This window comes from Monopterus albus, unplaced genomic scaffold (genome assembly GCF_001952655.1).
Source record: "Monopterus albus unplaced genomic scaffold, M_albus_1.0 scaffold91.1, whole genome shotgun sequence".
NCBI classification, from domain to species: domain Eukaryota; kingdom Metazoa; phylum Chordata; class Actinopteri; order Synbranchiformes; family Synbranchidae; genus Monopterus; species Monopterus albus.
Genome location: NW_018127971.1, coordinates 569,962 through 584,023, shown reverse-complemented (window position 1 = coordinate 584,023; position 14,062 = coordinate 569,962). Strand labels below are relative to the sequence as shown.

The 14,062-nt window shown below is 42.1% G+C and overlaps 1 protein-coding gene across 4 annotated transcripts in view; it reads left to right on the top strand.

Annotated features, from left to right (window-relative positions):
* nkain4 (sodium/potassium transporting ATPase interacting 4) overlaps nt 1-14,062 on the top strand; it is a 39,272-nt gene that overhangs the window by 1,653 nt on the left and 23,557 nt on the right. For all 4 annotated transcript variants that reach the window (XM_020608083.1, XM_020608080.1, XM_020608081.1 and 1 more), the window contains exon 2: nt 12,907-13,044. In XM_020608083.1, coding sequence (XP_020463739.1) covers nt 12,907-13,044 — 138 coding nt within the window. The remainder of the gene's footprint in view (nt 1-12,906; nt 13,045-14,062) is intronic.

Below are 14,062 nucleotides of genomic sequence, written 5' to 3'. Positions count from 1 at the left end.
CCTTTCCCCACTTCATCTTTCAAATTAATAGAGAGCTGGTTTGTATTTGTGTGTAACACTGTTGTATCTTTCAGGTTTCAGCCCTGTAAACAGGGAACTCAGAAGTCTGTATGGTTTAGGTCACAGTGGTATCAGTGTTGCTTTCTAATTGAAATTCTCAGCCACTCTCTGATGACACACAAACACCTTGAGGGACACACCTGTTTTCCTTCCCTGACTTCAGATGTTTTTTGCCTCTTTAGAGAGAAGTGCTCAACCATTTGTTAAGAGGTTTATAAAGCTGTCAGTGGGTTTCCTAAAAAGTCCCAGAAGATTCCTGGAAAGAGCTTCATTTTCCCCCTGGCTCTGTTTCTAGAGGACCTGACGCTTCCTGTCTATGCAAACACACACTCATGCACATACGCACTTATGCCTTTAACCTCCAAAGAGGGGTCGCATTAAACCATGCATGACCTTTCGAAAGGGCATCGGGTTGTAGGTGTGTGTGTTTATGTGTGTGTGTGTGTGTGTGTGTGTATGTATGTTAGTGTGCTCACATGAATATACATGTGTGCATGCGTGTGGAGCAGCACAAGGGCCCCCCCAACTCTCTCCTGGCTGAAACCTATGCATTGACAATGAGCCAGGTTATTCCCAGTCTATTACAGGGTAAAACTGCCATTAACAAAACAACATGCTCTGCTCCTCAGATGTAAAAATAGCCCTTGTGAACCACTGCATGTGCTAATTAGCCCGACAGAGTGCTTTGATCAAACCTCTTTTTGCATCTCGGCCATCCCCTAATTGAATTGTGGTGCGCTTTCCTCATCAACAGGCCGAGTGCTGGGACTCATCTTGCTAGGACAGAAGGCAATAGATAATGAGCTTGTATTGATCGAAACGCCTCTGTTCCCTCTGCAGCCTAACTGTTTCAGACAGTAGGGCTGGATGGTTGTCAGAACACCGATCAGCCTTAGAGGAGTGTTGGAAGGAAGCCCATTTGTTTGTACTCCAAGACATGGGCAAGCTCCTTTTTTTGTCTCAGAGGGTTGGCTTTTTGAGGTATTGACCTGAAGCTCACCTGGCCCAAAAGTGTTTCGAATTGTCAGCTATGGGACCAAATCTAGACACGCTGTGAATATCAGCAACCGGCCATGACGAGGGGCATGGATGTATGGGACGTGCTCCTGGATGCAGCTCTGCAGACAATAGATGATTGATGAAGGAAGCCATGTTGTTGGTTGCGGTGGTTTTTCAGGTAAAGGACAGACAGACCTGCAGATAGACACAAATAATCACGTTGAACAAGGTTAATGAGCTCTGAACTGAAGATTGACCCTGAAAATGCCTGGCCATACCTGCACTGGCAGGGACATAGATGCCCTCTTTAACACCCACTGATGCCACTTTGTGTTCTGAACTGTGAGCCATAGGTTAGTAGGTCTAATGTTGGCTGAATATTCTAGCCTTTGTATGAGAGGAGGAAGCGCCACTTTGTGGGCCTTTGAAAAGAAGAGAGGAATGAAAGAAGGATGTGGAAGGGCTTGTATTAGACCTCAGGCCAGGAGAACATAAAGGTGTTCTTGTTGTCCCAGTGATCCACCTGTGGTGACCTACAGGCAGAAATTTGCAAGTTTTGCTGCATCTTCATCTTCAAAACTGTCAAACTTCACACAAGCACTATCTGAGTGCATATGTGAGTAATATCGTGCATCACACTGGCCACTTTTCTTCTACTTTTTGATGACATAGCTAGAGATTATGCTAACTTTGTAGAGTAGGATTCAGAGAGGAACTCTGGGTTCAACCAAAGTGCTTCCAAGAAAGTTTTAGCGCCGAAACTGAGCACCTCATCCTGAAGAGTGTTATCTCTAAAGGTGCCACATTATCCCTCGGCAGGCATCGTGTCATGTCCCACTCATTACAAAGGAAGTAGAATACCTTTTTCTTGCGTTCACTGCGAACTCATTTGCACTAACATTCAAATTCCCTGTTGAATATTCATGATCCTAGTGATGCCGGATGTCTATCAACATTCTGCCTTTCCCACCTCACCCATCTACATGAACATGTGTGCTGATACACACACACCCACACACACACACACACAAGGTCTTGGTCCAAAGCTTTGATATTACTGCACCACAGAACTGCAATTTAGAGTAATTACTGCAGCTAGGGTAAATTGCATGGCAATAAAACGTTGTCCGCTATGGGCGTGAGAGTTACTGCTACTGCATAATCCTCTTTTGTCTTGCCAGTTCCAGAGGGCTTGTATCAAAACCTGGTAACTCGGCATATATGAAAGCCGTTCTTGACAAGACTTAGATGATTTTAATTTTACCAGGCACTGAGGCTACAGACATCAATTTAGGTTACCTTGTTAGGCGGGTGCTTTGCTGAGTATATATGTGTGTAACCTCCTTAGAGTACATGTGGGAGTGTGGAGTCTAGTGTGATCAATGATAATGAACTGTATTTCCTTGGCATTGCCAGGTTGATGGAGGAGAGAAGCCAGTGGGAATAGAGTGGATGGTCACAGCTCTTTTATCTCTCTGTTTCTTTGTCTTTGCCTCTCTGGGGCTACACTTACATTTTCATAAAGCCTCTGTGGGCTGTGATTCATATCGCTGTGAGCAGAAACGCATTTTTTTTTTTTTTTTTTTTACTGTTTGCTTTGGCTTGCACAGGTGGTGGTAGAATAAGATATTATCCCTGTCCGAATTATATATGCAGAAACAAAACAACAAAATGTGGTGTCTGTGTGTATTAGACACAGCTTGCTATACAAAGATGGGCTCCTCATAAACTAGATCTGGTCACCAAATGCTAACAGATGCCTTTGTTGCTTCTTAGACAGTTTGTTATTTAGTAAAGGTGATTTAAATGGAGCTGTACCAGTATGTGCATAGGGCTTTGAAGACAGTTATGTTATGTACGCGTATGGCTGTCAGTATTAGTATTTGCAGTGATAAACTAAGCCACCTTAGCGCCACCAAAACCTGCATTTGCTGCAGTAAAGTCACCTAAATCCACAGTGTAGTCTAGTTAAGGAATGAATAAAAAATAAAGCAAAGAATGTTGATCCCAGCCCACTTATGTCCTAGAATATTACTGGAAGTTCCCAAGGCTCTGTCTCACCAGTCCTCACAACCATGTTGGCAAGCCTGCTAGAGGCTGCTGGCTGAAATAGTTCAGCAGTTTAGAATTTGGAAGGGCACAATCATTGAAATTATGTTATTAGTATTCGACAATTAAAATTACATGATTGCTGATTAAAACTATTCAGGCAATGGGAAAATCACTTTAAGTCTGCTAAAAAGACTTCTCTGCAAGGCACGGCTGTTTAGGGCAAGATGTAAAATCAACTGGGTACTTTTTTAAATATATACTTCCTTGTACATAAGTCCTATGTATGTCCTATGGAGTGATCCTTCATGGTGTTTGTTCTTCCTCTACTCAGCTGAGTGTTATGTGAGAAGGGCGTAGCTGTTCCCTCCTCTAAACAGAGACCAACACAGAGAAAATACAATGGAAAAACCAAGCAGGAGGTTCCGCGTCAACCCGGGAGGTTATGTGGGGAGTAGTACGGGGTATATCACTTGTTAAGTTTCGATAGTAATACAGCTATAGCTGCCATTGTGTTTCCTTTCCAGAAACACTGTGGGAGTGGGAGATGGAGGGCAGAAGGTTCTAATAGTATGTGATCAAGGGCCACTGAAGCTCCAGTCATTCATATGATTTCAGAAATGAAGGTCTTAGCCCTTCTTTCATTCTCTGGGCCCTTCTTCTTTTGTTTTTGAAGGTCATGCTGGTCGTCATAATTAGGTAGAGTGTGTGTATTTGTGTGTGAGAGAGCGCTGTGCTTGTGCTGTCAAATGGACCTCTGGTATTCGCTGCTGATTGTGGTCTTGACCTCGACTGTGTTGATTACTATGCCTGAGCAACCTTCATCCACAGAAGAGCAAACCCTGATAGGACCTGCCTGGCCTTTGCAGCAAGCACTGGTCCCAAAAAAAAAAAAAAAAAAAGACCATTAAATAACAGCCTATGGTGTTTGTGAAAAGGTGCTTGTGTGTGTGTTGTAGGTCACAGTGACTGGTGACTGCATAATAAATGCACACTAACAGCTCAGATGTTTTTTGGAGCTTCCCCCAGTGTGTCATCGTCTCACCTGAGAGCCAGAGAGCCTGGGTACTCAGTGATGAGGAGCAGCACGGCCTGAATATGTAATGAATGTTCATGCCACCCTTAATGTGTATCTTTTGTTAAAACACAACAAGGCTTTGTGTTATCTCCTTTTGCTATTTTCTTTTACTTGCTTCGCCATCTTCATTCTCTCTTACTGGTGTGATTCCAGGCTGGAATACGTTTGAATTATATTTTACTATCTTATTTATCAGCGAGGCTAAAACCACTGGAGGTTTGAGGGAGATGCAGATTGAAAGGTGGAGAGAAATAGAGAGAGAGAAGGGGGATGGGTGTTGCTTTGACCTCTCACTCTGGGCCAATTATGAGTATGACCCCTAGAGACCTGAGATCTCTATGTTTAGTGTTCCCTCTCTCATGTTTTTCCATCTTGCTCCCTCTTTCTAGCGCATTGTTACTATGGCAACCTTTACGTATACAATAAGATGCTGAAGAGCCTGCAGGAAATAAAAACCAACCTGTCAAAAGGCGACGTGGGAATTTATGATGCAAATCTGCGTTAGTGTGCAGAGGAGAGAGACAAGTGCTGGTATAGACGACCTCAGGGCGCGTAGAACACGGGGCTTAGTACACATCCTGCTCTCAGAACAACTGTCACTCTAAAGATAGCTCTGTAGCCTTTAACCTCACCACAGAAACAGCCCACCCAAAATGCAACAGTCAGATACAGCTGAGTGATTTACTTGACACTGACTTTATCTGAAATGTGTTTCATTTATACTTTTGTCTGAGGTTGCTTGTTAAACAGAGATGAAAGCAGGGGGGATTTATGCTAATTGAGAAGAGGTGATGACCTTCCTGTTGTTTTTCAACCTTCCCCGGAGTTTGGAATTGCTGCATCCATATTGGTTTATATCTCCTAGTTGCCTTTTTTTTTTTTTTTTTACAGCTGTTCACCATTTTAATGTCTTTACTTTAACAGACTATTAATTATGTGGTTATATTGAAAATCCTAGGCTGGCAAATGTGAGAGTGTGTGCACACATTCATGCACAGGCTTGTGAGTGCATCTGTGTGTGTTCCACATGAATGACACTGCGATATTAAGCTATAATGGAGATAAAACTTGAACTATTTGCAAGCCCATTTCTCTCTTTCCATTCCAACGGTTCCAGCAGTGTCATTTGTTATAGTGTGCCACTGGATAAATTGTTTTGGGAGCACCACAGCTGGGACGACTATCTTGACAGATCACATTCAGTTGAATGGCTCTAAAGCATATTCATCTCACTCAGATGCCCTTACTGTTTTTGGCATTTAGTCCCTGTTTTACAAGCAGATGATAACTTGACAGATGTTTTTGCTCTAATTGTTGTGTGATGAAATGGTTGGACAACAGAGTTGCACACAGCATCACTTTCTCTACTAGTGGATGCAAAATTAAGAATGACACTATGGTGAAAAGAGCAACATCACTGGCTAAATTATGAAAAGTAGAGTTGGAAGGTATGAACCTCTGACAGCTGTTTGCCATTCTTGACTTCGTATTCTTGATGAGAATTTCCTCTGTTGCAGCTAAATTGCCTACTTTATTTACTGGGACGAAACCTAAATAGCTTTTCTTTAGATCTGGGACATTGTGAGGCAGACGGGTAGAGAGGATTGGTTGGTTTAAGCTGTGCTTATTTCATCACTTTTCTTCCATCCTATCCTTTGTTGGTGTGTTTGGGTTTTATCCTTTGCTGTTTTCTTGTTCTGCTTGTTTTCTGTCAGCTCCTCTGAGAGTTTGGGTTTTTTATGTGTGTCTGTGTTAGTAGATGATAGATTAGTAGACTTATTAATGGTACCTGGTATATTTTGTTTACATGTATTTGTGTGTGGTGCAGTCTGCTGTCATATCTTTCATTTTTCTGTACAACACCACATCAGTACAGTGAGTCTGCAGCCACAAGATAAAGGAGACAAAAGTGACATTAATCCTCTGGGTTGAGGCTGAAATCATAGCATCCAGTGCTGCTGCATTTCTCCTCAAGTTGATGCAGCTAATTCTCAGTTAGCTTCTAATAATGCAAACATTGTTTGCTACTTTTGCAGATAAACTTAACAAAAATGCTGGCTGATTGCAATGTGAGGGAGGAGAGATAAAGAGAGGCTCAGTGAGATTAGTGTTTTATGAGAGATCCCAGCCACGTGAGGAAGGATGTTTGCTGTCACAGTCTACAAATTTGGCTCATATCTTAGTGAAGCTTGCTTCATTATCAAGTCAGCTTGTTGATTTGTGTGTGTGTGTGTGTGTGTTGAAATACTCTAAATGCTGCCTGGTCCATTTTGCGCTGGCTGTTGAAATTCAGAGAACAGTGACAATGGAAGCAGTTAGACATTGGCAGACAGACGATTTAACTGTTAAAATGTTACTTGTGCCTAAATATTGGCTCTGACTAAAACCCATTGGGTTGAAATGTTAAGTATAACATTAAATAATAGTGGCTAATAATGCATGTGATTAACTGACAGTGACCAAACAAACCACCTACTTTCACTGCAAAGATGGTAAAAACAACATTAACAACATCTGCTTTATTCAAGTGTCCCAGTAAGCACGACAGCATGAGAGGAACATACACAATATGAGGACCCTGAAACTGAAGCATCATTATGAGTTAAACTTGTTTTCTCTTACTGTGATAGGTGAAGTTTTTACACTACAACATAAACCTGCAGTGCAGTATTGATTTGTCTGCTTTATAGTTTTACTGTTATCTGGTGGAAATAACATGTAATGTCCACCTATACTCTTCTCCAGAGTTGATGAAACCTTTTGAATGTAAAGCAAGTAAATAGGGAAAAGCGAAGGAGATGAGATGTGGAGTGAGAAAACTGGGTAGCGGCTGGAGAAATACAAAGGCGATCAGAGTGTTAGAGTGGCACTGCTTTACCTACTAACAAGGTCAGTCAACAGATCAGACAGGGCAAGGACTCTCCATTGGTCTGAGCACAGACTGTATACAAAGAAGTCAGAGCTTCATTCATCTGAACCAGTGAAACTCTAACAAACTGATCTCCGTTGTATTGAACTGACCTGAAAATGATTGTGGACTCCAGTCCAGAAGATGTTTTAATGTTAATTTTAAAGTGAGAACAAGATCACAAAAGTGAAAAGTTTTGTTTGCTGGTGTCCAAAGGGGAGACTCGGTTCACGGCACTGGGGTTTATCATGATTCCTTCAGTAATACGGATTTGTGTTCCCAGTGGCATTGAGAGATTAGCATGTTATTATGCTAAGAGCACTGGAAGTTTTAACATATTTTATCTTAAATAGCTCTTTGATTCATATAGTGTAGGCTTTAATAGTCACTTTGGAAAAATCTGAGCTACAATGATCACTTCACCATTCAGCCCCACCACCTGAAGCACAGAGGGAGTAGCTTTGTTACTGTATGTTTCACTGTGCACACCATACTTCAAACAGTGAAGAAGAAAGTGGCTTATGAAGGCACCCTGCCCCTTAATCCCTGTCTCATAGGCACCACCAAGGGCTATCTATCTATCCAACTCTCCATGCGCCCAATGAAAGTCACACACCCACCATTACTCACATACTGAGATTGGCACCATTAGGTACACAAGGGCCAGGCAGGCACCAGAGTATAATGACTTTACCCAGGCGAGAGGTGAAAAATTGGATTGGAGAAAGTTTTTGAGAAGTACTTTACTGTCTGCTGAGAGTCAGAGGGTAGAGAGAGGGTAAAGCAAGGCACATTAAGAAAGCAGACAGTCTCTGATTCATAGTGTCTCTATTAATCTCTCTCTTTATTTTTTAATAACACCACTTCTGAGTGTTTGTATAGCCTTCAGACAACATTCTCTAGCAGTCAGTGTGGTGCTACTATGCTCTATAAGTTCTGTCCCTCTTGAATATACAGTTTTTAGACAGTGGTTCCCATTTTTTTGCTTGTAGCCCCTCACAGCAAAGCTATGTGTACTTGGATTTTCACAGATCCCATATGTCATGATATAGTGTTTAATTATTTTTCAACTGCTCCCCATGATTGAGGGGTTGCAACAGCAGATCACTTCAATCTGCATATGTGATTTGGCACTGGTTTTACACCAGATGCCCCTGTGAACACGCCCCTCCCATTTCACCCAGGCTTGGGACCAGCACAAAGAGAGCACTGGCTTGTGCAACCCCAGTGAATAAGTGTAGTCACAGCACCTGGAATTCTCTGATGGTCTCCCATTCAGATATTAACCAGACCTGACTCTGCTTAGCTTCTGAATATTGGGCATGACCGCGTGACTGCATATGCTTCTGAGACAAATTTTTATAAATAATTAAAAGTCATATTTACACCTCCTGCTCCAATAATAAAACATCTTGTAGCAGGTTTGCTGGTTGATAGACAAGCTGTTTCTTATCAGCTTAATACAAGTCAAATTCCCCAAATGATTTCCACTTTGGTGTAAGACATGGACCGGAGACTCATGCAGTAAAACTCTACCCCTCCTGAATTAACAAGAACAATTTGGACCCCGTCTGACTCGAAGCCTGGGTCAGGTCTCAGTTTCTCAGCACTAAAAAAATCTATGTTTCTACAGATTCTCACCAGTTTATGCAAAGGGTGATTGTTTTATCTTTGTTTTTAGAGCCCTGAAGATGTAAAGTTATCAAGTAAATCACAAGACAGATGCAAGGAAGAAAGTCGAGACAAACAAGCTAGATTTAGCGCAGTAGAGAGATTTTTCTGATTGTGTGTCTTGTTAATCATCTCCTCACTCCTCCAACTCATGTTGCAGTTCCCTGGGGGGATTTCACTCAAACTGGGACCCACTGATTTACAGAGCTGCAAACACTCATAGAACTGGAGTTATTATTGGGTAATTTCCATATTCGTAAGGGAAATCAGAGCAGCTGTTCTATGTCAGCACAATATGAAGAGAACAGTAAAAGTGATGAGCAAGAATCAGCGTCTGGCTGGCTTTTTATAATGTATAAAGCTTTGCCTCAGCTTGTTTTTACTCTGAGTTACACACAGCAGAGTCTGTCTCAACATGTATAAACCAGAAGTGGTCATTTGTGGATGTCACATACAAATTGCCCATCTGAATCTTATTATTTTGCAGACTTGGCCTGTTTCCTTATGTGTTTGTATAATCTAAGTGAAAATGAGATAAAGCAGTAGTGGCATGTCACCCCTCACATCTCCTGGTGCTCATCTTCTTCCCAATGTGAGTCAGTTATACTCTTGAACAGAGAGGAGACTGACTCATGCAGCCTTAAGTCATGAGCACACACACATATAGACTTGCTTTGCAAAGGCACAGATCCATTCAGTAACATGTTATCAGAGGACATTTCACAGAGCACACACACAGAAAGAGAAACACAGATGTTATGTGTAGTATCTGGAGGCTAAGGTGGAGAGCTTGTGGAAATGAAAGGTACACCAGTCACCTCGGTCGTCTCGCTCAGAGGGAGCGTCAAAAGCTCCTCTCGCTTTCACACCTAGCACCTCATCCGAAGTGTGTCCTCCTACTACCGCTTGTGACAACACAGTCGAGGTATTCTTATCAACAACGGGGCCACATGTTTGTGTCTCTGTTTTAAATCCCAGTTGGATCATGGGCAAGGCGACTGGTTTTCATGCATTTGTGCCACTTATCTTGAGCACACATGCACTTCTTAATTAGGTCTCAAACGATGTGGGTCAAACATGATCCTCCCTCTCAGCTATGGTTATCCTGTTCCTCTCTTTTATCTATGGCTTACTTTTCCTCATCTTTTTCATGGCATGTTAAAGGACTTGCCGGTGATTGAAATGTTTTAGAGCTTTGATATACTCGATGTGTGCATTAAGGAAAGGAGGAATTATATTGTAAGGATGTGTGTTTGGCACTTGTTACAAGCAGCAAAGCCGCTGATAACATTGTTCTCACAGTCTGGATTAGATGTTTAAAAGAAGCTGCATTGTATCTTTTATGTTTTTAAATTTTAATTAGGTTTATTTCACCCGTTACCTGTCCACATTTAGTCTGTTTTTACCAGACTAAATGAATTAATAAAAGCCTATTTTTTGCCTGTTACACACCATTTGGGCAGGTTACCGATCACCCAACCCCGCGCAGGACTCTGATCCACACCTCTAGACACTAAATATACACCAGCTAACATCATCTAACAGAAGCAGATGGACTGCAGCCTGCAATCCTTGTTAATAATCTGGTGTCACAAGGCTGAAGGCGAGAGTAATTGATGGTTTTGGAGAGCTATGAATAGAGATTAAAAAAAAAAAACAGCAAGACTGAAGAGAGAGAGAGAGAACAATGAAGCAAAGGGTGGGCGGTAGTGGAGGTGTGAGAGGGGCTTGTTGCATTCTGCTGTTTTACCCACCCCCTAATTGCTTAGTACTTATGGTGGGAAGAATTGTATGTGTGCGCAACATGCTTTTCCACATATACACACCCAAAACCATAATACACACTAAGAGATTCCATCACTCTGGAGGGAGTCATTTGTGCTTGCCGGAGATCGGTGGGAGGCTTTTACGGGCCGTTATGTAGCCGGCTCACTATTCCTGGAAGCGCATTGGTGTATTTTGATCAAATTCTACCCCACTCTCCAGTAACCTGCTTCCTATGAATTGTGGGCTAATTGTACCATGTGGGTTTGTGTGAGAGAGTGTGTGTGCATGGGCAGAGACCTTTCTATCCTTGATTGATTGTTGTCATCTTGGTGGATTATTGAGTTAGCAGTGAACGTGATACAGCATCTCAGAGGAAAGACTACATATGCACACACTCCTATGCACACATACAGTACACACATTCCTCATGCCTATACACTCGTTTTAATTCAATGACTGGTGGAAATATTTCAGGGAAAGGGTCCATGACCAGCTGTCTTAATGAATATGTCAGGGGATCTAAAGAAGTGTGTGTGCTGGATGGATGTAGGTTTAACACATTTTGCAGAACCTCTGGATTTTCCTGTTTTTTTCTGCCAGGATTACCAGAGGACATTCAAAGGGCCCCACACACAAGAAGATAAATGTCATACTATGTGCTTTTTGTAATCATCTGGAGGGAACTTTAGCAGACATTGACTTGACAAATGGAAATAAGAGGTCAAAACTACAGTACATTGTGTATTATAGCTAGAAAGGTTTGTGTGTCTGACTGCAGGTTTGCTGTTTTTAATTGTTCTCAGTACTTATACCATACTGTATGTTTTAAAGAAAATACTAAGGAAATAACATGAATGTTTGTCAAGGTAGGCATCTAAATAGATAGAGAAGGGTCAATTTTAAAAGGTCAGTGCAATTTTACTGCAGCCGAGCTGTGTCTCATCTTTGCTGACGCGTCCTCCTACACAAGTTTTATTGAGCTCTCTGTGACCCAGAGCTGACCAGAAGATCTACAACTCTTTTGACTTTATTCATTTCCTTCAGCCCTGTCCATATCCAGGGGATAGACAGAGATTATTAAGAGGGAGGGAGCTCAGATGTAATTTTTCTCTCATCTTTTTTGCCATCTTTTTTCATAATATTCCCCCTGCTTCACTTTCAGATTAATTTCCCAACCATCATTCCTTGTCGTCCTTCCTCTAGAGTGAAAGGCTTTAACTTTGGATTGCTGAGTTATTCTTTGACTTTGCTAAGCTTGCGCTCGGTGCAGGTCACAGTTCAGTCACCTCACCCTCTGTCACCTCACACTTCCCTCACCCTCTTTGAAGGAATGTTCATTTTTAATTATCACTCCGTATTTGATCATCTCCCTCCCGTGCCTGTCACAATGTTTCACTGGGTTGCTGGTAACATTTCCATTACAGTGGGAAGAGCAGCCATGGCTGTGCATCGTGTGTGTGTGTGTGTGTGTGTGTGTGTGTGTGTAAATGTGCTCATTGGTGCGTTTCTATTATTGCAGCAGAGACGAGATTCCCTCATCCATCTTCAAGCGCTTGGCTGGAAATGACATGTCGACACACTACAAAATGCAGCATTGCTTGAGACACACAGACACAGGGAATGGAAGTGGATTGGCAATGGAATTTTAATTAAATGGTTTACACCCCCTTGCTGTATTTCCCCCCAGTAGCATGCTAATTGAGCTGATGCAAATAGAAACTCACAGTCTTAAAGACTCCGATTGCTTTGCTTTTGCCCAAATTGTTGTACTCAAACATCTCCGGTGGAGGGAAAGCAGATAAAGAACAAATCTGTGGATGAAAAAGACAATGAATCTAATTTATGTCAAGCTATCGTTAATATCGAATGGGTGTGAGCCTGTATTGGAAAAGTGGCAGAGTTCCTCTTTTCATTGTAGTGGGTTTAACTTTGCTTGCACATTTCTGTTGCACATATTTTAATAATAAGTGCCTAGTCTCACTGCAGGAGTTCACTATGTCCAACCTTCCTGGCTGTGGCCTCCAGGAATGAGAATGATATGGGAACTAGGACTTTCCTTAATAATAATAAAGCTCAGTGCAGTGGTATTATTAAGGAAAGTCCTTGTTCCCATATCATTCTCATTCCGAACTTCACCTCCAGGTGCTCCCACTGTTGGAAGCTAAACACCCATGCTGTTCATGTTGACACTCAATGTAGGATTTTTATCCAGTTGCTGTGAGTTGAACAGATTTTGTCTTTAGCACATAAACTTGTTTTTTAGGGCTCTTTCATTCCTCTCAGGTCACGGTTGCAGCAGGAGTTGCAGTCTGTATTCAGAACGTGTGAACTTCACAACATTTGTCTTGCTTTTTTTTTTTCTCTCACCCTCCAGGTTGTGGCTTTAGAAAGACAGGTATTTGACTTCCTGGGTTACCAGTGGGCCCCCATCCTTGCCAACTTCTTCCACATCATCATCGTCATCCTCGGCCTCTTTGGCACTATTCAGTACCGGCCGCGATACATTGTTGTTGTAAGTACACATAACTGAAACCTAGAAGTTGATGTGAAACTTGTGCAGTCTGTCACATAATCCTGTTCCTCACAGTTTTATTAAGCAGTGTCACAGCCTATGCATTTACAGCACCGTAGATTGGACACGTTGATGCCTTTCCTCTGTAATTGCATGGTGTGCTCTCTTGTGCACTGTGCGACACCCTTAAACCACTCTAATCCCATGGCAGTTAGGGCTAATTAAGGGGGACTGGGTGAGGGGGTGATGGTGTGTTGTGGGGACTAAGAAGCTCATCAGATTCTGGACAGTGGAGGTCATTCTTTGAAACATGGTGCAAAACATCCACTGCCTTTTTTTTAATAAAGCACCACTATGAAGCTTCATTCAGTAAATGTGCCTTTATGCACTTTACACACAGTATTTGACCTCACCATTTTATCTGAGCTATTAAAATTATATTGTGAGCAACATTAGTGCAGATGGTGATGTTAAAAAGATTTGGGGGGGAGCAAGAGAACGAGGGATGAAAAGAGAGTATATAAAGAGAGACAGGGGAGATGAAGAAGGATAAATGGAGCCACACAGGACAAGATGAAGACAGAGGGAGGAGGGATAGTAGTGCTTTTGTCTAGGTCAAATGGAAAGTAGGAGAGAGCAAGCTAAGGAGTTTCATGATTTAACATGTACTGTATGTTTTTACAAAAGTGCCCTCTGCACTTTCTCTGACATTTTAAATGCTCAATTTATCATGAGTCAGAGGATTTCTAAACCTTCACACTGATGACTGTCTCTCTCCCTGTAAGTGAATACCCCACCGTGTCACCCCGTGTCTGTCAACAGTTGGCTGCCTGACAGACAATTTTGTAAATGATTGAGTCATGAACTTCTTTCACTTTCAGCAGTTTAAAAACCTGCATCTCCCTCAGGGCCTAAACAGACTTGCTGATTTTACCGGCACCTTGAGAAAAATTGAAGTCTCACATGCAAACATGTGTGCAGTGATTGTGTGTTAAGTGCAAGTGGAAATAGATTCATG